This window comes from Sciurus carolinensis, chromosome 1 (genome assembly GCF_902686445.1).
Source record: "Sciurus carolinensis chromosome 1, mSciCar1.2, whole genome shotgun sequence".
NCBI classification, from domain to species: Eukaryota; Metazoa; Chordata; class Mammalia; order Rodentia; family Sciuridae; genus Sciurus; species Sciurus carolinensis.
In genome coordinates, this window is record NC_062213.1 from 111822085 (window position 1) to 111846215 (window position 24131).

At 42.4% G+C, this 24131-nt stretch overlaps 1 protein-coding gene and 1 long non-coding RNA gene across 2 annotated transcripts; one reads left to right on the forward strand and one right to left on the reverse strand.

Annotated features, from left to right (window-relative positions):
- Positions 1-400: 400 nt before the first annotated feature.
- Sypl2 (synaptophysin like 2) lies at positions 401-14873 on the reverse strand. Its single transcript, XM_047542135.1, has 6 exons — positions 14582-14873; positions 14351-14425; positions 7123-7247; positions 5423-5624; positions 4396-4587; positions 401-3124 (listed from the first exon to the last, which is right to left on the reverse strand). Exons 1-6 carry the CDS (start codon positions 14633-14635, stop codon positions 2978-2980), a joined length of 795 nt encoding a protein of 264 aa, XP_047398091.1. The 5' UTR covers positions 14636-14873; the 3' UTR covers positions 401-2977.
- On the forward strand, positions 14362-21759 carry LOC124978122 (uncharacterized). Its single transcript, XR_007107327.1, has 3 exons — positions 14362-14458; positions 15474-15555; positions 21711-21759. It is a non-coding gene; the product is annotated as an uncharacterized LOC124978122 (long non-coding RNA).
- The last annotated feature ends 2372 nt before the right edge of the window (positions 21760-24131 follow it).

A 24131-nucleotide genomic window follows, 5' to 3' on the forward strand; every position in this document is an offset into this window, starting at 1 on the left:
GAGGGGAGATAGAGGTGCAAGTTTGTTCAGCAAGAACTTTATAGTAAAGAGCAAAGCATATGGCCCTCAACTCCTGACAGGAAGCTTGTTTGGGTCACAGATGGTAGAAAAGCAAATGGAAACAGCACTGTGAAAGCCACTATCTCTCGCCTTTTGACTTTGCTCCAGATTTGCTAACGAGTCTCGGTTGCTTTGGACTAATTGGATGCCACCAGAAGAGGCGGTGTCACCAGACTGGGGCCTGCCAGGAACAACTGCTCAGCCAGCAGACTCTATTGCTTGGGGTGCAAAGTGGAGAGGAATGGAATGTTATCTTGGTAGAAATGCTGATATCTGTCCAAGAACTTAAAGCAGGGGAGAGGAAGAGAGGAAAAATCCCCAGAAGGGTTCCAGTCTTGGCTCCTTCATGGCAAATGCTTGCAGCACTGTTTATTCAAATGTGTAATAACAAGCACCAGAAAACAACATGCAACATTCTCCCCCCACCCCTGACCTGCAATCCCAGAAGTAGGAGACCTATGACCACAATGTTGAGGGGAACTCATGTTCAGGAAAGATCCAAGGTGGGCACTCAGGCAGGGCCAGATTCTACCAGGGCAAAGGGCAAGTGCCCTGCCTTTTGGCCTCCTGCAGCAGTTGGAGAAATCAGACACTCTCTTTTACCTCAGGCCCCAATAGGCAAAACATTGATGCCAGCCCTGGTTGGAGGACACATGAGTCCTATAAGGACAGCCCTGTCCTTGGCACTTGGCCCAGGTAACCCTCTGGAGGTAATGAGGTGAACTGGCCTTTTAGGGAAACCATGGGGAGAGAGGCCATAGTCTCTTCTGACTGAGAAGAGCCAGCCACTTCAGGAGAAGGAAGAGTCTTCTCTACCCCAATGAGAGTTCTGGGATTCCTCCTAGGGAGTGAATACCTACCCACTTTCCCCAGCTGAAGGGCATTGCTAACTTCAGTCCCCAAATGAGAGCACTTTATCCATTTCAAATAAATTATAAATAAGGACACAATCCAAATAATAGAAGTAGTGGAAGTTGCTCAAAGACCCCCCACAGGGGCTAGCCTGAAGAAAAATGAAGGTCACCCCTTTATTCTCCGTGTCTCTGACCATGTAGGCAAAACTGACATCCCCCCGCCCCCTTGTCCTTAAGTAACTATGGGCACAACTCAGGACAGAGAATTTCATATTTAGGAACATTCTCATCACCATCTTCTTTCTTTCTCCTCAAATCCTTTTCCCAAAATCTAAAAAAGAAAATCAATTACTGAAGGTCTCAGGAGCTTTGAGGGATGTAAATCTCACACTTTCCCTGTCAAGTGGGGAAACTCTGACTCCAAGAGGAAATAATTGGCCCTAAGTCAAAGGTACTGACCCCAGGTACTCCAGTAATGCACATGCCACTATGGGTGGCATTAAGGAAGGTGAGAAGGTTGAAGGGGGTAAGCTCAGTCCTGGGGACAGATTGGCACAGGACACATTCACCTTTGGGATGCTAAGTGGGCCAGTTGGCACTGGATTGGAAAATGGTTGGATTCTTCCCTCTTCATCCTTCCCTGAGCAGTCCTATGACTAGGGCAGATTGGAGTGTTTTGAGTTGGTAGGAGGCAGATGGCCCTTGCCCAGTTAGCACTCTCTGACCTTGGAGTCCAGAGAGGGACTGAGGAGGTGTCAGGAAGAGGAGACACACAAAAGACAAATATGGAACTGGGTCCCAAAGTGAAGAAGCACCAATAGCATCAGGCTGCCCTGGACTGGGGAGGGGATAGACCCTGGCAAAAATGAGGAAGCAGGGGAGAATGGGAAGACAAAGGAGAGGGTACATCCTTTTGTAAAGATAAGAAGGGAAAGTATGAAAGAAGGACTATATAAGGAGCCTGGGGAAAACGAGCAAAGAGTAAGGGGAAAATGGGCCCATCCATCCATGTCCTGGGGTTCTGGGGCAACTCAGCCTCATGATGGTCCTTCAGGCCCTTCCAAAGCCCCTATCTGGCCCCACAGGAATGAAAGGAAGGCCTGGACAGACTTGAAAAAGAATCTTGAATGCCTCAGACCCAAGAGGCTGGGGAAGGGAGGTGAGCTGAGGGAGGGTGGGTAGGTGAGGGGACCTGAAATGGAGATGCTCCTAAGCCCCTCATCTTGTGTCCCAAGTGTGAGATGAAACCAAGCCCAAGAAGCACAGGGAGGAAGGTAAGTATTTTCTAAGGAAGTATAGTTTAGGGTGCTGGTGGATAGTGCCCCACCCTGGGGGTGTGAGGACCAAGGGAATAAAAGAAACTGATTCTGACAGCAAGTTTCCTGGCAAGTTTTTTCCTCAAGTTGCAACTTAGTTGCAGTTTATCTGCTCCCATTGAGTCCAGGCTTCATCTAGACCTTCTAAGAGCCCTTTTAAAGGCTAGTGGGCCTCCCTGGTTCACATGCAGTGGGCTCTGTGGGCAAACAGAAGCCAGAGAAGAGTGGGAAGCACATTGGGCTCTGGGAAGGCTGGAGATTAGTCACAGGGTCTAAATGACAGCCATTGAGAGGTGTCACCAAACCATTGCTGAGTCCTCCACTCAGGGACCAGGGGCAAGGCTGCCAGCCATCTTCCCCCCACAATACTGTATTGAGGCTAGAAAGGTGGCTGCTAGAGACCAGTCTCGGGACTCTGATCTCTTGCTCTCAGCCCTTCTCTGTAGCACAGTCTGGTTCTCAAAGATGGGGAGAGTACAAATGAGACCCCAAGCAAGATGCCTGGGTCCAGGCAGTACACAAGAAGCACTGAACTCCTGCCATCTGGGGCTCCAGCAAGAGAAGGGATAGGAAGCCACTGGGTGGGCTGCCCAAGTTTCCGATAACTGACACCTGCCCATCTGTAGTCCCAAAGTTCAAAGCCCAGAATGATGGGAGAAGGGAGTTGGAGAAGGAAGAGGGAGGTCCTGGGAGCCGTAGGTGTTGAAGAGGTGCTGTCCAGTTCAGGAGTAGCCAGGCAGGAGCTGTTTACTGCTTCTCCACTGCTCCCTGCTCAGCTGCACTCTCCTGGCTGGGGCCCTGGCCCTGGTCCTGGCCCTGCCCGTGCCACGGGGTCTCCTTGAACACAAACCAACAGTTCCCGGCCCACAGGAAGAAGTTGATAAAGCCGAAGAGCTGCAAAGGACATTAGGGGAGTATGTGAGAATAGTAGGGGAGAGACACTATAAGAACAGGGGGTGGGGAGTTCCTGTGTTGGGGGAAGAAGCACAGAAGACTAGAAAGACTAAGAGAGCTGGGTATAGAGGTAGGATTCAAGGTCATCTCACATTAAGGGGTTCCCTGGCAAAAGTGTCTAACTCTGTCCACAGCATGCACCCAAGATGTAGCTTGATCACTAGCCCAGTCTCACTGCTGAAATGGTTATCATGCAAAGCATAGCAAGGATCCAGGAGTCAGGGGCCAGCAGAGCATCCCATAGCAATAGGAGGGACCTGCTTGGAACATCTGTTGGGTGGGTTTGACCGGAGCTGTCCAAGGTGCTCCTTCCCTAGGACCAGGGACTGAGCCAGGGCTATATTCAAATATTTATTTAAAATGTTTAAAAAACCTAACAGCAGGAAATATTTAGGAGAAAGTGTACTGATGTTTGCAATTGACTTTGAAATGCATTAAAAATGGATTGGTGGGTGAAAGAGGTGGATAGATAAGTAATAAAGCAAGTCTAATAAAACGTTAATGGTAGAACTTAGAGGGTGAGCATGTGGGTGTTCACCATAAAATTCCTTCAACTTTGCTGTATATGTGTTTTGCAATAAAGTGTTGGGGGGACCTGTGAGTGGAGTTCCAGTATGTTCCAGAAGCGCCCTGATGTGCCAAACATGAAACATTTCAGTTATGGACCTCGGGAGGTCAGAGGCATTTTCAGAGAGGGTCTGAGATAGCTGAGATGATGGCTCAGGCACTTGCCCGCTGACGTGAGCATATTTCAATGTTTTAACAAGTAGGATGACCAAATGCATGCCTATTGGCTGAATGTACCCCTGTCACAAAGCCCTTTTCTATGTGGGGGTCCAAGCAACCAAGAGCCCTTTCTCACTCACTCTGGGTCTCCTTGCAAGCTCTGAGCCCAGCCACAGACCAAAGCTCCCTCTTCACATGTTCACATGTGTTCCCATACACAGCATGAAACAGGCAGCAAGGGATAGGAGGTAGTCATGAGGGTATGCCTGGAGCTGGGGAGTGGGAGTGGCTCTTGGGTTTCCCCCATCCCAACATGCCTTCTCAGGATCAGCATCAGGTGCAGGTGGGCACTAATTCTAGGTGCAGGGGACACCAGCCCTGAGGACACCCTCTCTGTTCCTTTTAGAATATGCTAGCTTGGACAGGCCTGGGCAGGTGGGATAGTGCTGCTTCCCTTAGGCCCCTTCAGTGGCCACAGGTCTCACCACAGAGATATTGGCCAGTCCCATGGAGGGTGTGGCCCCAGCACTGCACACTGCTTCCTCTCCATGGCACACGGACATAGCTGCAGTCAGGCTGGATGGCCGTGTGGCACCTTTGACATCAGTCAGGCCCTTGCCCCAGGCAGCTGCAGCTACCAGCCAGAAGAAGGTGAAGGAGACGGTCACACAGAAGTCCTGGGAGGAGCAGAGGGATGGGGAATACACTCAGAAAGTCCCTATGATTCCCTAGTTTTTTTTTTTTTTCCTCTTGCTATGATACTCTAGAATCCTGGGATCTCAGGACATCTACCTCTTCCTCTCCTACCTGACACCTAGATCCCCAGGGGACCCAGATAGTCCTAAGAAATCTGTTCACTGCCACCAAAGTAATCATGCCTCTTAGGCTGCCTTACCCACGTCCTCAAAACTAAAGTCAGGTAACAAGGTGCCAAGGCACCTGCTGACCAGTCTCACCCCAAAGCCCAAGTGATCTAAGCTCCCTATTCTTTATCCCCAACTTTTCCTTTGATTACCCTTATTCATTAAGAAGTAGTGGCAGAAGGCAGACTTGGGAAACAAATGGGGTTATCTAAGGTATACCTTCTACTTTCATAACTGGAATAAGGAGAAAGTAAAGGGAATAATTAACACTAATAACAGTTAACACTTATTGTGGCAAACTATGTACCAGATACTTTACATACATTCTCATTCCCCCACCCCCAGAAAAAAACCACTAAAAGGCAGATATTATTTCATCCCCATTTATAGATGAGGAAACTGAGATTTTGAGAGGCCGAGTAACTTATCTAAGGCCACACAGTGACCGAAGCCACTAAGAAACAGTGCTGGGATTTGACCCTAGGTGGCCTAACTCCAAAGCCTGCTTATTTACACTGCTCTTGTGCTTCCTGTCAGTGGAAGGATTCTATGAGAGGTTGGTAGAAGCAGAGGTTCCACATTTGGGCCCAAAGAAGCTACTATATTTGTCCTCCCCTCACCTCCATCCCTCTAGCCCATGCTCACTCACCACCAGCGGAAAGCGCCTGTTCTCTGTGTAGAGGTTGTGGAAGCGCAGATAAAGGACTAGGGCAGCCATGGTATAGAAGAAGGAAAAAATGCCAAGGGTCACAAAGAACTCAGCGGGGGCAGAGAAGTCACCCATGAGGTGCATTGTCTTGGAGGTGGAGTCATCATCACAAAGAGGCATCTCATACTGGACCCGGTGCAACCTGCAGATGGCAGGGGAGGCCATCCTGAGCTCAGGCAACCCCATATTTCCCTGCCCTAGCAGGCATCCTGAACTCGTCCTGGACTAGTTCTCACCCAGGGACTTTTACAGAGTGAAGAAAGGTATGGAGTAGTGCTTCTGGAGGAGAACTTACAGTCAAGGCAGGACCTTCCCTATGGTTTCATTCAAGTCCTACGTCTCCCTGGGCTGCTATGGGGAGCCATCCTTATCTAGCAGAATCAGACGAGGTTGAGCCATGGGACACAGAGGCCTGACTTCTAGGAACTAGCAGCCATGGAGGTCTATCCTAGATTGCTGGGAAGTACATGGCACTGTGCGGGAGTGGTTCCCTGTCTGGTTCTATGATAGTTTCCCTGAGAAAATGACTCTAACTCCACCCATCCTGTCCATCACAGAAGCCCCTCCCGTTCCAGCCCCCTTTACCTGTGTGTCTACAAAGAAAAGATTGTCTATATTCCATGTTGTTAGAGGCCAGATCTGGTACGACCTGATCCCATCATGTCCCCTCTCATTTAAAAAGAGTTTTGGCTCTTTTGTGTTTATTGATTAGATAAGTTTATGGGTAATTGATTGATTTATAGCCAACAATGTCCTCTGGCAGTTAACCCTTTTCTTGTCCATGTGTGATGTGACAGAAACCCCCACAGGCTGCCACCCTACACTCATCTACCTGCCCATATATGTTGAACATATGGCTTCATGCAGTCAGGGACTTTAAGGTCACAACCACAATATAGAGCCCATCTATTTCTGGTAGCAAAACCACTAGGCAAGTCAGCTTCATTCTGCTCCTGGGAAAGCACAGGACCATGGCGACAAAGTTCAGGTTTGAATCACTCATTCTCAGGCCTTACTTACGTTTCCCAATTTTACTATCTTAAGCAAAACAAAGAGAAAAACACAGCCTTTTATATACAAGAGACAATTTAAGTTGGGTGCTGATAATGAGACATTTCTGAAAAGGTGAGTCCTGTCTCCATTCTCCTCTGAACACTCAGGCTTCCCTTGTCTAAGCTCTCAAATAACCCAGGAAAGAATACTCTCTTCTACCTCCTGGTCAAAGTGTGCCTCCTTGTTTTCTGGGGGTAGTGGGGTACCAGGTGAGTATCCCACATTAGTTCTTCAGGATCTAAGTACTAATAAACTTCCTTCCTTCAAAGAAGAGAGGGGGCTGCTGAGGCTCAAAGAGAGCTGTTCAACTTGCTCAGACTCCTACAAGCCTCCATTCCAAATGCCTGGGGGTTTTCTGCCTGAGCTATACGACCTGCTATTGGTTGGCTATGGACTAGAACATTGTAAGGATGACCTATTTGCGTTTCCCTTATGTTCTTCTCCGATCAGTGTGTCTGAATCATTGAAGGGCAGAAAGAACCTAAGTCTTATAATTCTGTTGGAATCTGGAGCAGCACACAGATTTCTAGAGGAGGAAGAGAAGAACAACCAGGTCCTGCTAATCTAGTGAGAGAGACTGTGCTTACCTGAAGGGATAGCCGAACAAAACAATGATGGAGCTCACATCCTTGGCTTCGTTGTTGCAGCGAACTGTTGCTCCTGTCTCCCCGCTGTAGGAGCCGCAGGACCCGAAGGCGAAAATAGCAAAGAGCTGAGAGAGAGTGAAGCCCCTTTGAGAACGGAAGGCCTCATTTGACCAAGGTAAAGAACCACCCTCTGTCTCCAGTAGCTGTAGATACTGAGGGAACTGGGAGTGAGATTCCCTTTAATCTTGTTCCTCTTGAGCAGGGACTCATGGCTACTATTTGTTTTTCAGTTCAGGGCATTACATTCACCATACAGGGTGCTAGACCAAATAGCAAGTGAATAAGGTAGACTTTGAGTGGTGACTCAGGGAAAGATAAAGAGAGAGGAAATGGATGGTCTCCAGGTCTCCTCATTGGGCATGACATTGGGGACCATAGGCAGCCTCTTTAAGATGACAAGTAACACAAAACCTCTGTAATTCCAGCTTTTGGAAACTTCATCTCAAAACCAGATTTAATTTTTCTCCCAAGGGAGAGGCACCCTCAGAAATGAATTCCTCTGTACAACCCAGATCAGGCAAGCCTGCAATGCTTTTCATTTCTCCTTTGAACCAAAGAATCTTTCCCTCACCTTGTTGCTAACTTCCAGTGGTTTCCTACTCCAGAGGAGATACCATGTAGCTGGAGGGGACGTCTACCAAGCCTCCCCATGGTACTGCCAGCCTACCTTCTCTTCCCCGAAAGCACATTTCCTTCCAGCAACAGTGCTGGCTGGGCCAATGCTGACAGCCCTGGCTAGAGACCAGAGAAAAGTACCCTCCACTTGCCTTATCAGCCTCTGCTATTTTCCCACTGGTGTTTCTCTTTGTAACCTGTTGATGCTATTATTTCTCGGTGTTAAAAAGTAGAGGCGTTCCAGACCACTTGAACTCTTTTCTTCTCTACCTTTCATCACATTTAACTACCTCTTATATTGAGCAAAATGAAATTTTTCCATTCTGTGATTCTCAAATTTCTTTCCAGGAAACACCCTTTGATTAGAAAAGGAGTGGAATCTCTTATTCTCCCACATCATCAGCTCAGTCCCAGTTTCCTATGCCTCTATCTTTGATTTGTTCACAGTGTAATTATTCTTATTAAGCAATGAACTTATTCTGTGAATTGTTCATTTTCTGTATGTTTCTCTATGACTCAGTGTCTTGGTAATTAAAGTCCCTAGAAGACAGCTAATCTACACTTCAGTCCTGCATCCAGAGTAGAATTGCACATTACTTTGCTAATGCCTATCGATTTTGTGAAATGAAAAGACTCCTGGACTAGGAGTCTGGAAATCTGGGTTCTAGTTGTAGCTCTGTTGCTAATTAGCCAAGTGACTCCACTGTCTGAGTCTCAGTTTCTTCATCTGTAAAATGAGGGATTTAAAGGTAATCTAGAAGCTCTTCCCAGCTCTGAAATTCTCTCACTCTCTGAGGGTAATGCTATCAGTGTGCTCTTGGCTGGACTTGCCAACAGCTGTGCTCTGCCCCTGGGTGGTGTCAGGTGCCACTGCCCCTCCTTGCATGGCCTGTCCCAGCAGAACTCCATGCTGGAGCCATTGACTTCTCTCTAAAGGTCATAACATGCAACTCTGTTTTCAGGACACCAGCTCCAGACAAATGAGAATTGTCTCCATCAATAAAGATAACCAAGAAAGAAGATAGTGTAATCTCTCTGCAGTGCCTAGTTAACCCCACCTCTGAATTAAACTATGCAGGCTGCAGTAGAACCCTACTTGCTCACCTCCCTGACAGAGCTGGAGAGAAGTCACTGGAACCCTCTGCACCATTGTCCTTCACATACTCAGAGTTGCTTCACAAGCATAACAATGGAATGTCCCTAGTTCTTCCTCAGAGGAATTCGCACATCTTTGTGGACTTTGTGGCTTTCTGATTCCTTGTGGATTTTTTTTTTTTCTCTCTTAGCTGCTGGTGCCCAGAAATGGACACAATTAGGGTGTCATATTCTAGGAAGGGCAGCATAGTGGATGTAATTTTACCCATTGGCAGTTAGTCAGTGAATGGCTCCTCATAGAAAGTGTGCAGGTATTCCTAACTTGAGAGAGCGAGTGGTCAGTTATGGAACCTTCTCTTCACCAGCCCTCTCTTGACAGGCACTGCTGAACATCAACAGGAAGATGACATTTCTTGAGCATCTATTACGTACCAGGCAGGCTCAGTTTTAGATACTACTAGTAAATAGAAGAGAGGAGAAAAAAAAAAAAAGAAAAGAATCTGTCCTCATTGGAGTACATGCCCTAGAACTGTACTATCCAAAATAGTAGCCACTAGCAAAGTATGGCTATTTACATTAATTAACATAAAACAAAACTTTAAATTCAGTTGTTTGGTCATACCAGTCATATTTCAAGTACTCAATAACCACATGTGGCTAGCAGGCACTGTAGTCACCAGCACAGATTATAGAACTTTTCCATCATCACTGAAAATTCTGCTATGTCCAAATGATAACCTCAAGGTTCTGAAAATTCCAAGCCCTGATCTCTGATTCCTCAAAGGGCAAAATATGCCCATAAGAACTTTACCGTTAATGCAATACTCTTCTGATTCTTTGAAATTCAGGAATCTGTAAACACCTTCTATGATGACATTTTTACTTACCAGAATATTTGTTTGTTTTTTGGTGCTAGGGACCTACCCCAGGGTCTTGTGCATGCTAGCTATAGAGCTATATCCCTAGCCCCAAGAACATGTTTAAATATGAACATACAGATGATGATAGATACACTTTGCTATATGAGTGAATAATGGGAAAATCTAAGAAGAATGATCATAGATCATGTAGGTTCAAAGAGCAGAAGAACAAAAAAGGGTCTCAGAGATTATGAAACTCAACAGTTTCACAAAGATGGAAACTGAAGTCCCAAAAGATTAAGTGATTTTCCCAGAGTCACATTTAGCTAATTTAAGAGCCAGGTTATGAATTTACATCTCCTGATTCCCTTTCCAGTGCTCTTTCTACTTCATTCATTTATTCATTCAATACTTATTGAGCATCTATCTCCCTTGTGCCAGGTTCTAGAGATACAAAGACGAGTAAGACTTGGCTTCTGTTCTCAAGAATTCACGCTTAGAAGGGAATGTCATGTTATAACAAACAAAACCCAGCATTGTAGTTATTAAGGCTAAAGGAGAAGCCAGGTGCAGTGGTGCATGACTGTAACCCCAGTGACTGTAATCTCAGGGAGACCGAGTCAGGAGGATCATGAATTTGAGGCCAGATTCAGCAAATTAGCAGGACCCTAAGCAACTTAGTGAGACCCTATCTCAAAATAAAAAATTAAAAAGGCTGAGGATGTAGCTCAGTGGAAAAGTGCCCCTGGGTTAAATCCTAGTAGGAAGGAAGGAAGGAAGGAAGGAAGGAAGGGAGGGAGGGAGGGAAGGAAGGGAGGGAAGGGAGCGAGCCCCGGAGGGAGGGAGGAAGGAAAGGAAAAGAAAGAAAGAAGGAAATAAAAGAAGGCTAAAAGAGAGGTCTCTACTGTGTGTGGTAAGGATTACAAGGAGTGAGAGAGGAGCTCTATGCCGTGGGCTGCAGATGCATGGAAAAACACCTTCACCCAGCTCTCCATGGCTACTAATACTCCATCTTTCTGCCTCAGATTTGCTTCCTTCCCTAATTGTGCAGGGGACTAGGCCCAAGGAAGGAAAGGGTAACAACTGAAATGACCCTGTCACCATGCACAAGGTTCTGAAAGCAGCCTGATCACAAAGAACAGCAGCCAAGGGCTGGGGTTGTGGCTCAGTGGTAGAGTGCTTGCCTGCCTCTGTGTCTCCTTTACAAAGATGTTGGAATAACTTTTCTCAGGTGAGTGTGTGTGTGTGTGTGTGTGTGTGTGTGTGTGTGTGTGTTTGTTGTTTGTTTGTTTTGTACTGGGGATTTGATCCAGAGGTGCTTTAACACCATGCTACATCCCCAGCCCTTTTTTATTTTTTTATTTTGATACAGGGTCCCCCTGAGTTGCCCAGCTGGCCTTGAACTTGTGATCCCCTTGCCTCAGCCTCCTGTGTCACTGGGATTGCAGGTGTGCACCATTGCATCCAGCCAGCCTTCTCAGTTAAAGGATGAGGTTCCACTTCGGTGCTGACTTCCTTGCTGGTCAGAGAACACCAACAGTCCAGAGAACACCAACATCATCAGTTAGTTCAGGGCACTAAAGGCAAGTTCTTTCCCCAGATCCTCTTCTACAATCATCCTATTGGTTTGATGAACTCTGATGGTGTCCTTTCAAATCCTCCACAGTTACTGAAATAACTCCATTACAGAGACCTTGCAGTAAAGTAAATGACTTTGGCACCCCAAAGGTGAGATTTTCATTAGGAGGACACACTTAAAAGTAATATAACTTATATGTAAGCAAATGAGAATAATGACTGAGTCATCGGAGATCTTTTGTACCTTGCCATCAAACTGAGGATTTGGCAGTGACATTTGAATAATCTCTCTAAAGGCCAAGACTAGTTGGACAGTCCACACAAGGGGAGAAAATTAGGGAAAAGGGGAGGTTTGAGAATAAAATATCTCCTGGAGTGCCAGGCTCACTGTGGTCCTCCTGGGTTTACTATGCATTACAAAAATTGCCTTTTATAATCCTCCCAATGATCCTATAAGACAGGTCTGACCTCATTTACAGATAAGAAAAATGAGGCCCATAAAGATTTCATCTCTTACCCAAGTTTCTAGGACTACAAAGCTCAGGACACTAGATTTAAACCAAAACCCAACTGACCTTTAAGTCTGCCTTAAAAACAAACAAATAAACAAACAACAACAACAAAAAACCCTACTTCTCCAAAAATTGGTCTATGCCCAGGTAGATTTAGTGATATTCTAGAATTAGAATTGAGATGAGATTAATTTCTGAATTTTAAAGACACTCCAACATAAGCTCCTGACTCATAAAAGAATTACATCACTTTTTCCTCTCAAGGATTCCAGTAAAACCTTTGCTTTTTGATAATAATGACTATAAAAGTTTTCAATTACCCTTACCATAATGGCAAGATTTGTGTTTTGATTTTTTCCTCCTCTAGTCAGGACTACTTTATCCCACCAAGCAAAAATATGGGTGAAAAAAACTAAATGACATTATCACTGACCTTTCTGGTGCTGGTTCCTGTGTACTCTAATGTTAGCTCATCTGCAAAAATTCAAAGCAAGTGAAACTTGTGCCCTGAATTTATGCTATCCTGGATGACATTAAGACCAAATCATGTCTCCTTATGAGGCTACACTTATGAACAAAGACTAGTTTAGAGTTTGTTACTCACCCAGGGCCTTGGGTTTAGCAATGTGAGAGAAAGGGGTCTCTGTTTTGTAGAACTCACTCTCTTTGAAATTGAACATTGTAAAAGTCAAACAGGTATTACTTAGTAGGGCATCAGCACTGACCCTGGGAGGAAACTGGATTCTTTCCCTAGGAATTGCTTTGTGCAGCCTTTATAGAAATGTGGTAAGTACTTAGGGGCAGGCAGGAGTGAACAGGATACTTTTCAGAATGCTCCCAGGGAAGGCAAGTCCATAGTCCAGTAACTTCATTATTCCTTCATCCCTTGATAGTCTGTCTTCAAATTTCCATTAGCTCCATTTTGTCAAGTTTAATGATAAAATTGCACTCTTACATTCTGCTCCTCTGGATGGCTTCTAATGGCTCTCTGACTTCTGAATGCCAGTCACTCAGAGCCTTAATATTTTTATATGGGCCCCTCTAGCGTTCAAGTGGTGGGTCCAAGTGGCAGGAGGTGGAAGAACTCAATCAGCAGTTGGTCCCACTGCTCTTGAGGCAGTAAGGAAAGTGGGAAGTCCCCACCAAGTTCCAGAGTCTGCCCTTGGGAACTCCCCAAATCAGGGTCTCAGATATCCAGAGATAATCCCAAATTCACTATTGCCTCTAAATTTCATATTTGATTATTCTCATCCAAACCATGATTTAGTAGCTGGTGACACAGTGCTAACTCCTGCCTCCAGAGAATTTAAAGCCCTTTAGAACACAATCCTGAGTATTAATGGTAACTTATTCCCTAGCTAAATGCTGTGCTGAGAGCACATTAATTAAGTTATTCATATACCATTTGATGTATGGACTGTTTAACTTAAAACTTCTTCTGCAGTAGTGCACTAAATGCCCCCCAACAAGTCTTTATGATTTGAAAAAGTGTCTGCACCTGTCCACATTCCTAATTTACATCCAGGAGGCCTGGGGCACTGGGAAGAACAGAGAGCCTACCAATATCTTTAAGTACCAGTGAAGAAATGAGATGGTATTTCCACTAGATCAAACCAGAGGAAATTGAGGACCTGGGCAAATGAGTTTTTCAAGGTCACAGGGTAAATCTAACAGCACGCCAAACAATTTAAAGCTTAAGATGACCCTGAGAATGGTCTGATCCACATTTGACCAACCTTGGGTTCTGAAGTCCAGAGAAATGACTTGCCCAAGGTTGTGCAGCTGGAAACACAGGACCAGGCCTGGAACCCAGATTCCAGGGTTCCAGTTCAGATCCGTGTTCTTATTGTACACACTACATTTTGGTTATGTTGTCATTTTTATTCTGTCTTAATTTTGTACATTTGTTTAGTCTCAGGGTTGGTGAGTTCCATCGGTCCATTCATTCATTCATTCACTTCCTCACTCTATTACAAAAACCCAGATTACTCTTGTGACCTCGACAGGGAATCCCGAGCTGGGAGCCTGTCCTTGAGTCCACTCCAAGGATCCTCCAGGTCCTGGTGGGTTTGGGGCAGGTTTCCATAGCGCCTCTCTTTCCCTCCTTTGCCTTCTGCAGCTTCCGTGGTGGTGAAGAACGGATCTCATCCCCCTTGTCCTCCTCCTCCCGCCTGCCACCAAGGAGTGGTATGTGCAGGATCAGAGTTCTGGAAAGGTTACACCCAGGTCCTGTCGCCCGAGTGAAATGTGAGCGCCCTGGGCAAAGGTTCCTTGCACATAGAAGGACCGAATCCGGGACTCCGCATACCTCGCTCTTCACCCTCCTACCACTGAATGCTGGACAAGCATCCCTAGTCCGCCCCTCCCCCGCCCACCTGTCACCGCCCCCCACCCTTCCGCAGTGGCCCGGCTGCCTCACCTCCCCCGCCCCCACCCGGGCCACATTGCTCTGGGTCGTCGTCACAGCCCAGGCTCCCGAAATAGCCCGGGGCTGGGGCAGAGACTCACCCACTGGAGAACTTTGATGAAGCCCAGCGGCTCCTCCAGTCGTCGCCAGCGCAACCCCACCAGCAGGCGGTCCACCTGCGAAAACAGAGCCAGCTATCTGTCAAGGCGGTGCGGGGACTTGGGAAGGCGCTAGTCCCGCTCCTCCTATTTACACAGGGGCAAAGGGTGGGATCAGAGTCGGGACCGACATTTAGGTGGAGGGCATCGGTGGCAGAGCCACCGGGGGAGTACCTGCTGGCGCGGCGACTTGTCCGCTGTGCGGCCGGGGCTCTCCGCCGAGGACATGCTGGCGCAGCAGGACCGGAGCGCAGAGCCGGAGCTCGGCTCCCTTGCTCGGAGGCTGCGGGGACAGCGGTGGAGTTGGGGGCTGCTGACTTGCGGCCGTCGGCGGACCGGGATCCAGGCTGGCGGGGTGGGTCGCGGGGGCGCTGCTGCTCGCGCTGGTCTAGGCTGTGGCCGCTGCTCTGCCCGGCCGGTGCAGAAAGCCCCCGAGTCCGATTCAAACTTCTGTCAAACTTGCAGGAGAACTTGGCAGCGGAGTCACGTGGCGTGCGCTCCCGAGCCCTGCTCCCGCCCCCTTCGATCCCCTTTCTTGGTTGACCAGACTCCTTAAAGGGACCTGTGGCCTCTGTGGATAGTTCGACCTCGAAAGGGCTGGGGTTCTTTGCCAGAAGCCTCCAGGGCAGGTCCCCACCGAAACACTACGGTCACATGCAACACCACTATGAAAATCTGGGTCCCGCTGGGACGAGCGGGCTCCTAGTTTATCTTTCCGGGTTTTCCTGAATTGAGAATTGCTCTGCCCTGGTTTTTCTCCTACTATCTAGAACTCGTAGGATTCTCATTAGGCATTTTCAGTGCTTATTGTTAACATGCCAATTGCTTCCAAAATTTTCACGAGTCAGTGCAGACAAAGCACTAGAATTTAAACTGCTCACTTTTTATTCTAGGTTGACGTTGTTTTATTATTTTTAACAACAAAAAACATTTGTATGTTAGTGATTTTAAAGCCATTTATCTTAAAAATATAAACACTACTTAAATGAGAGTGAAAAGAGAGTCTTTGAGGTGGGCTTAAAGATTGAAAAGTTGATAGAGTTGCATTTTGATTGATTTTAAATAGGTCTCATTTTCGGAAAGCGTTCAACAGGAGCCCTGTGCGAGCAGTTGTGAATATTACACGTTCAGTTTACGGGAATGTAAATGTAAGTAGTAAAAGGTTAAGTGGTTCGTCTGAGGACGTGGGTCAGTGGGCGGTGGCCAGAGACTAGAACTTGTCTGCGCTTCTTAGTAACTGGCTTGTAAATATGTATCCATTCTTGGAGGACCCCCACGCCCACCTCCATCACTTCAGAATGAATGCTTTTTGAACTTTTTAGCTATCATTTGTACAATTCATTCCCCATTGAATAAGTGCTTTACTAAAGTTGGGAATGAGTAGGAGAAGCAGGCAGCTCAGGATGGGATTACACCACCTGGGCTTAAAGGAAACTTCTGTGGATTTCCTTGCAAATCTACGATAAAAAACAAATGGCTGAACCCCCTGTCAAGTTCTTAATAAATTCTTCTGTTGTCTTATGTTTCTGTTCTGTAGACTAGGGATAAAAATTTCTGTCCCGTTTACTTCATAAGACCATCTTGAAGATTAAGTGATGTACGTAAATACCCACACTACACAAATATAAATATGTATTACCGAGGTCTGCAAAATGTGCATATACAATACAGCACAATCAGAAAAGAATCATCATAATGCAGCAAAAATCAACATACCCACCTACCGACCTTATTAAGCTTTATATTAAGCAACCTTATTAAAGCTTAATAAAGTTGGTAGGTGGGTATGTTAAAGTTACCTTTCCATTGCCTCAAATTCATTCTTAAAAAAGAAATAAATATTGCATACAAAATCAAAGTCCTGTGTGTACCCTCACATCATTCCCTCCTTTCCTTCTTCCTCCCCAGAAACAACCACTATTCTATCCTTAATTTGTTTTTTTGTCAGTTCCTTGCATGTTTTAATGCTTTTTCTTGCTGCATATGATTACCTAGAAACTACACAGAGTTTTCAGACACAGTAAAGTTTTTATAATTGTTTTAAACTTTATCTAAATAATGTCATGCTTTAGGTAATGTTCTTCAACTGTTTACTTCATATTGTGTTGACAGTCATCTAGCCTGACACTTGTAGCTTTAGTTCATTCTTTTCAGCTATATAAATTCAACTACATACACTAGGGATGGTGGCCAGAGCATGTAATCACAGAGACTCAGGGGGCTGAGGCAGGAGGATCACAAGTTCAAAGCCTTAAGCAATTCAGCAAGGCCCTAAGCAACTTAGCGAAACTCTATTTAAAAATAAAACAAACAAACAAACAAAAGGGCCAGGGTTGCGGCTCAGTGGTTAAGAGTCCCTGGGTTCAATCCCTGGTACAAAAAAAGAAAATTCAACTACACATATACTGCAGTGTATTTACTTACTATCATATTGATGGACATTTGAATCATTTCCAAATATCCACTCTGATAAACAGTATTGCATTCAATATGTACACATCTTCTTGGGCACATGTCAATGAGTTTCTACCCAGCACTGAATTTCTAATGTGTGTATGGAGGGGTTTGGGGTCTTTAAATAAAAACCCTGATAGGAAATATTTTCTTATACTGACCCATTATAAAAACTGAAACAAAAGTTTTGAAAAACATATTTTCTATTCCATTTCATTAAAAATTCTAGCCTAAAGTTAATACAATTTGAGGACCTCTATCATAAAAAGTATACAAAATTCTTAATACAAAATTAGTAACCAGGACTCAGAAGTGAGGGGCATGAAGCTTGAATCTCACTACTTTCAGGCTCAATAGCCCCCTGGATATTTTATTCTCAGTTGGTATTGTTTTCTTATTTTTAACAAAATGCATCTGTATGATAATGATTTAAAAGTAGTTAATATTTAAAAATATAAATTCAATCTCCTTTAAAGTAGCTTATACCCTTTAAATAAGTGAAAGGAAAATCTGAGGAACTGTGGATGCAAAGATTATAAAGATTGTAGTTCAGACACACTGAATTGATTTGGTAATTCTCTTATAATGGGTCTCTACCAGTGGTTTGATGAAATTGTACCATACCTAAAAGTCAGTTGGCTAGGTCATAAGATGTAAACATTTTCAACTTTGAGTTTTAACAAATGTATATCCACAAATAACCACAACCACAATCAAGATATGTAACATCTGCATGGTTCTAAAGAACTCCCTCCTGCCATTTTCTGATCAATATCCACCCAACCACTGATCTGCTTTTTGTCATTATAAATGAGTTTTGCTTTTTCTAGAATTTCAAATAAATTATATAGTAGGTACTCTTATTGAAATAAATAATTCATTGAAATGAATTCCAAATGAAATAATATACTATATACTATTTTGCATCTGGCTTGCACTCAGCTTGTTTTTGATATTTGACCGTATTGTTGCACATATCACTAGTTTAATCCCTTGCAGAGTAGTATTCCATAATATGAAATATGACCCTTCATAGTTTTTTTATCTATTCACCTGCCAAAATACATTTGGATCATTTCCATTTCTTTTTCTCATATGAGCAGAGCCACCATAAACATTCTTGCACAGGTTTTTGTGTGGATGTACATTTTTATTCTTAAGTAAATACCCAGAAATGGGATTTCTAGATGTATGTTTAACTTTGTATGAAACTACTGTTCTCCAGAGTGGCTCTACCATTTTTCACTCCCACCAATAAAGTATTCCAGTTGCTTTGCATCTTCTCCAGAACATTGTGGTGTTAATAGTTTAGTTTAGTTTTTAGTAATTCTAAAATGTAGTTAGTGGCAACTCATAGTGGCTTTAATTTGCATTTTCCCAGTGGCTAATAATATTAAAACTCTATTAATATATTTATTTTGCCATTTGAATATCTTTTGTGAAGTCTTCTGTTCAAGGTTTTCGCCCTTTTTTTTTTTTTTTTTTTTTTTTTGGGTGCTCGGGATCGAGCCCGGGGCCTTGTGCTTACAAGGCAAGCACTCTACCAACTGAACTATCTCCCCAGCCCTGGATTTTGCCCTTTTAAAAATTGGGTTGTGTGTTTCTTACTATTGAATTTTGAAAATTCTCAAAAAAGTCTTTTTCTTTTCTTTTCTTTTTCTTTCTTCTTCTTCTTCTTTTTTTTTTTTTTTTTTTTTTTTTTAGTGGTGGTGCTGGGGATGGAACCAAGTGCCTTGCACATGCTAGACAATCTCTCTACCACTTCCTTAGCCCTGGATGCAAATCCTTTGTTTTAAATGTGATTTACATATATTTCCTTCCAACCTGTAGTTTGTCTTCTCATTCTCCTAATATTGTCTTTGGAGAGTAATGTTTTAAATTTTGGTGAAGTCTAATTTATTAATGTTTAATGATGTATGCTCTTGGCATCATGGCTACAATCTCTTTGCCTACACTTTCTTCTGAATGTTTATAATTTTATGCTTTACATTTAGATACTTAGTTATTTTTATAAGATATGGGATTTAGGCCAAGTTTTTGTTTTTTTTTTAATGTGACCGTCCAAGACCATTTAAAACATATATATATGTATATATACATACATACATATATATATATATATATATATATATATATATATATATTTAGTTGTAGGCAGACACAATACCTTTATTTTATTTTTATGTAATGCTGAGGATCGAACCCAGGGCCTCATATATTCCAGGTGAGCATGCTACCACTGAGTCATAACCCCAAACTCCAAGACCATTTTTTTAAAAGACTATATTTTGACATTAAATGCTCTTACACCTTTTTTTTTTTTTAAACCAATTGTCCATATTTGTGTGAGTCTAGTTCTGGACTCTTTATCCTATTTCATTAACTTTACTGTCTCTACCTTTACCAAAACAGCACTGTACTGGATACAGTAATGTATAGTAAATCTTAAAGTAATATGATTTTTCCAACTTTGTTCTTCAAAATTGTTCTAGCTATGCTAATTCCTTCACCTTTCAAAATAAGACAATATTTACCTGTTTATATAAAAAAATTTTTTGGAATTTTACTGGAATTGCCTTAAACTGCATCAAATCTGTAGATCAGTTAGGGAAAACTTACATCATTTACTATGGTCAGTCTTCCAATCCATGAACATAATATGCTTCTCCATTTCTTTATGTTTTCTTTTATTTCTTTTATCAACATTTTGTTGTCGTCCCCGTCCCCCCCCCCCACCCCGCCATTCTCCAATACTGGAGAATCAAATTTAGGATCTCATTCATGGTAAGTAAGTGCTCTACTACTGAGCTATATCCCAGCCCAACATTTTTAGTTTTAAGCATAAAGATCATGCATTATGTTTTAGTAGATTTATACCTTAGTGCTTAATTTTCTGAAAGCATTATAAATGGTATTTTTAACTTACATTTCCAATGCACAATTTCTAGTATATAGAAACATGATTTTTATATTGACATTGCTGTGATCTTTATAAACTCATGTTTTAGTCCTATGGTATTTTATAGATTTCTTGTGATTTTCTATGTAGATAATTATACCTTTTTTTTTTTTTTTTTTTTTTTTCTTTTTTGCGGTACTGGGGATTGAACCCAGGGCCTGGTGCTTGTGAGGCAAACACTCTACCAACTGAGCTATATCCCCAGCCCTTAATTATATCATTTGCAAATAAAAGAACAGATTTATTTCTTCCTCTACAACCTGTATGCCTTTATTTTCCTTGCCTTATTTGCTGGCTAGGATTTCTAATACAATATTGAATAGAATGGTGACAACACACCTGTCTTGTTTCTGATCTTAGGGGAAAGTATTTAGAATTTCACCATTTAGGGGATATAGCTCAGTTGGTAGAGTGCTTGCCTTGCAAGCACAAGGCTGTGGGTTCAAACCCTAGCGCTGTAAAAAAAAAAAAAAAAGAAAAAAAAAATTTGCACACTAGAATTTCACCATTTAGTATGGAATTAGTTCTACTTTTTTTTCCCTGGATGTTCTTTATCAGGTTGAGAAAGCTACTCTCTGTTTCTTGTTTGCTGAGAGATTTTTAAAAATCATGGATGAGTGTTAAATTTTGTCAAATGTCTTTTCTGTATCAGTTGATAATGATCATGAGTCCTTTCTTCTTTGGGATATTAATATGGTAGTGTACCTTGATTTTAAAAGAATTTAAATACTATGTATATGTATTAAATATTATGTATATGTATATGTATATACATAGTATTTAAATTAATAGATGTTATTTTTTAGAGCACTTTTAAGTTTACAGCAAAATGGGGTGGAAAGCACAGAAAGTATACCTCCTCCTCATCCCATCTCCACACAGGCTTTCCCACATCAACATCTCATAGCAGTATGATACATTTATTTGTTACAACACACTGACACATCATTATCAACTAAAATCCATAGTTTACTTTAGGGTTCACTCTGTGTTGTATATTCTATGTGTTTTCACAAATGTATAATAACATGTATCCACCCTTATAGTATCATTCCAGATAATTTCTCTGCCTTAAAGATGTATTTGTTCATATCTCATTTCCTTCAATTCCTGGCAGACCATTTTATTTTGATTGCCTCCATAGTCTTGCCTTATCCAAAATATCATAGAGTTGGAATAATGACTTCTTTCTCTTAGTAATAAGCTTTCAAGGTTGCTCCCTATCTTTTCCTGGCTTCATCATCCATTTATTTTTGCTGAGTAATATTCCATTGTGTGGATGCAATAGTTTATGCATCCATTTATCTTCTTAAGGATATATTGGGCGGGATGGGGAGATAGCTCAGCTGGTAGTGTGCTTGCCTCATAATCACAAGGCCCTGAGTTTGATCCCCAGTACCGCAAAAAAAAAAAAAAAAAAAAAAAAAAAAAAGGATATATTGGTTAATTCCAAATTTTAGTGGTTATGAATGAAACTTTTATAACTATCCATATGCAGGTTTTGCATAGCCATAAGCTTTCAACACATTTGGGTAATTACCAAGGTATGATATTGCTGGGTAATATGGTAAGAACATACTTAGTTTTGCAAGAATTATATGTTCTATAACATATATATAGTTGTATTATTATGCTACATTACTGAATTCAATTTTCCAGTATCTGTTGAAGACTTTTGCATGTGTGTGTGTGTGTGTGTGTGTGTGTGTGTGTGTTTCTGCCTTATGTAAGAAGATTTAGAGGAGAAATGATTGGGTTATGAGAGTCTTAATTCAATCAGTGAATTGATTCCCCGATGGGGATTAACTGAGTGGTAACTGAAGGCTCATAGGGCGTGGTTGGAGGAGGTGGGCATTGGAGGTGTACCTTTGGCATATATTTTGTATCCAGCCAGTGGAATCTCTGCTTCCTGATGTGATGTCTTGAGCCACTTCCCTCTACTGCACTCTTCTGCCATGATGTTCTGCCTCACCTCGAGCCCTGAGGAATGGAGCTGGCTATCTATGCACTGGGACCTCTGAAACTGTGAACCCCCCAAATAAACTTTTCCTACTCTAAAATTGTCTTGTCAGATCTTTTAGTCACCGAGGTGAAAAAGCTGACTAAAACATAAGGTCTTAAAGGCTCTTGTAGGCCAGCTATGTCAGAGATGACTGTTTTGAGTATGTGTGTTTGGTAGGGGCGTTTTCTGGGAAACAGTGAAGTTATAGAATGTAGCAGAACCAGGAGTGGTCACAAGGACATTTTGTAATGTACATATAATGTTTGTTTTTAAATATATTAATATTTTATTAATCCAACAAGCTTTATAAACTCTGAATGTGTAAAAAAATAAAATAATAAATAAAATCCAGTAGTTTGGTTTTGCAGAAAATCAAAACAGAAACATTAGTGATATGTGACTATTCACTGAGGAAGAAATCAAAGATGATTTTAAGTGTGAAATAACATTGGGGAAAGTTAAAAGAATGGGGAATATTATTAGTGTGATCAAACATCTTGCACTATAACATATTGTACACTATAAGATATATCATGTACTAACATATCAAGTTTTTTAAAAAATAGAGGTTGATTTTGTAAGGCTTTTGGGGGGGAACTTTCTTTTGGCATTAGCACCAAATGCCAAAACATTTCATTTTATTTCATTAAGTGTTCAGAATCAGTGAAACTGCTGCTATTTCACATGCCTCCAAGCAAAATCCTTCTTCTAGCCTTTCTAATGTGCTTGAACCAGAAAACCAGATGAATCAGTTAGGACTGTTTCAGTACAGACAACTAACTCAAGTAGCGGTTAGCAAAACGGTGATTTATTGCCTTCCAAAACTAAGAAAGCCTGAATTTTAGTCGTGGCTGGTTCCCCTGGCTCCAGGGGCTTAAATTATAGTATCAGAATTGGGTTCTAACCTAAAAGAGAAAGAATAGATCGTGAATAAACAAAAATTATGTGAGTTCACTGTGCCAGACAACTAGATCTCTCAACGCTGTATCAGAGTCATGGTAAATTTACTCCAATGAGGATCTGAGATTATTTCTTACAAATAAAATTCATAAAACTTGGTGCATATACTTTGTGATATCTATTTTGGTAGTTCCAAAAGGCATAGAGATGTCTTTTGGCAGAATCATCTTCTTCTGTAGGTCCTTTGTATTGTTATTTCTTTAGGGTTTTATTCTCTAAATAATTAAATTCCCACATAAATGATCTCCAGAGAAGGAGGGTAGTACCATAATCTAACAAGAAGTATTTCTCTCTTTTTGAGTTGAACTAGTAAATCACTAGATTGTAAAGAGCATTTCATGTGAGCCAACTGGAGTTCAGATAGAAAACTAAGTGTAGTATTAAGAATTAAAGGTGTTTGGGGTTGCTTTCTAAAATGCAGTTAGTTTTCAAAATGGGGAGTCAATTCAATAAATATCAATAGAACATGGTAGTGGGTGTACTGATTGTTTCCACGATATTCATTTCCCCATTTCTCCAACAATAATACCCAGATTTTGAGTAGGCAAGTCATCTTTTACAAAAAGGTTTGGTTAAGATTGACCTACATCTGTTTTTACAGGTAGACTCTGAATGGCCTATGGTAATGCTTATTATGATTTGTTCAAGGATGATCACAGGAACCAATTTAGGTCAATTATACTCAATTCTTGGACATATTTAAGTGAACAAGAGCTTTTCCTCCTGCTCACCTCAACTGGATGTAAATCTACAAGCATAGGAACTCTCAGCAGCAATCTGCACCCTGGATGGAGAGTTTGCTAGGAATGAAGCCAGTCTCAAGGAAGAATAGATAAACACATGGAAAAACCAAGTCTTGGTAACATTGTGTGAGCTACTATATATGACTGTTACAGTTTGGACGTGAGGTGTCCCCCAAAAGCTCACGTGTGAGACAGTGCAAGAAGCTTCAGAGAAACGATTGTAATCAGTAATTTAATCCTCTGATAGAGATTAACTGAGTGGTAACTAAAGTGGTAGGGTGTGGCGGGAGGAGATTGGAATTGGGGCGTGGCTTGGGGGTATATATTTTATATCTGGAGAGCGGAGGCTCTCTTTCTCTCTCTGCTTCCCCCTGCCACAGTCTTCTGCCATAATTTCTGGCCTCACCTCAAGTTCCAAGGAATGCTTGGATTGAGAACTCTGAAACCATGAGCGCTCTAATAAACTCTTCCTTCTCTACAGTTGTGCCGATCGGGTCATTTAGTCATAGCAACAAAAGGCTGACTAAAACAATGCCTGAAGTCATGTATTTTTTAACTTTTCAGTAATGTGTGCCAATAAATTCTTTACTATTACATCAGTTTGAG

What these genes read in the sequence shown, in the direction of transcription:
- Sypl2 (XM_047542135.1), bottom strand. Translation starts at nt 14,635, where the DNA reads ATGTCCTCGGCGGAGAGCCCCGGCCGCACAGCGGACAAGTCGCCGCGC. An exon ending in TTGTTCGGCTATCCCTTCAG is followed by an intron (nt 5,625 to 7,122) that starts GTAAGCACAGTC and finishes TGCCATCTGCAG; the next exon opens with GTTGCACCGGGTCCAGTATG. An exon ending in GACTGGCCAATATCTCTGTG is followed by an intron (nt 3,125 to 4,395) that starts GTGAGACCTGTG and finishes TGTCCTTTGCAG; the next exon opens with CTCTTCGGCTTTATCAACTT.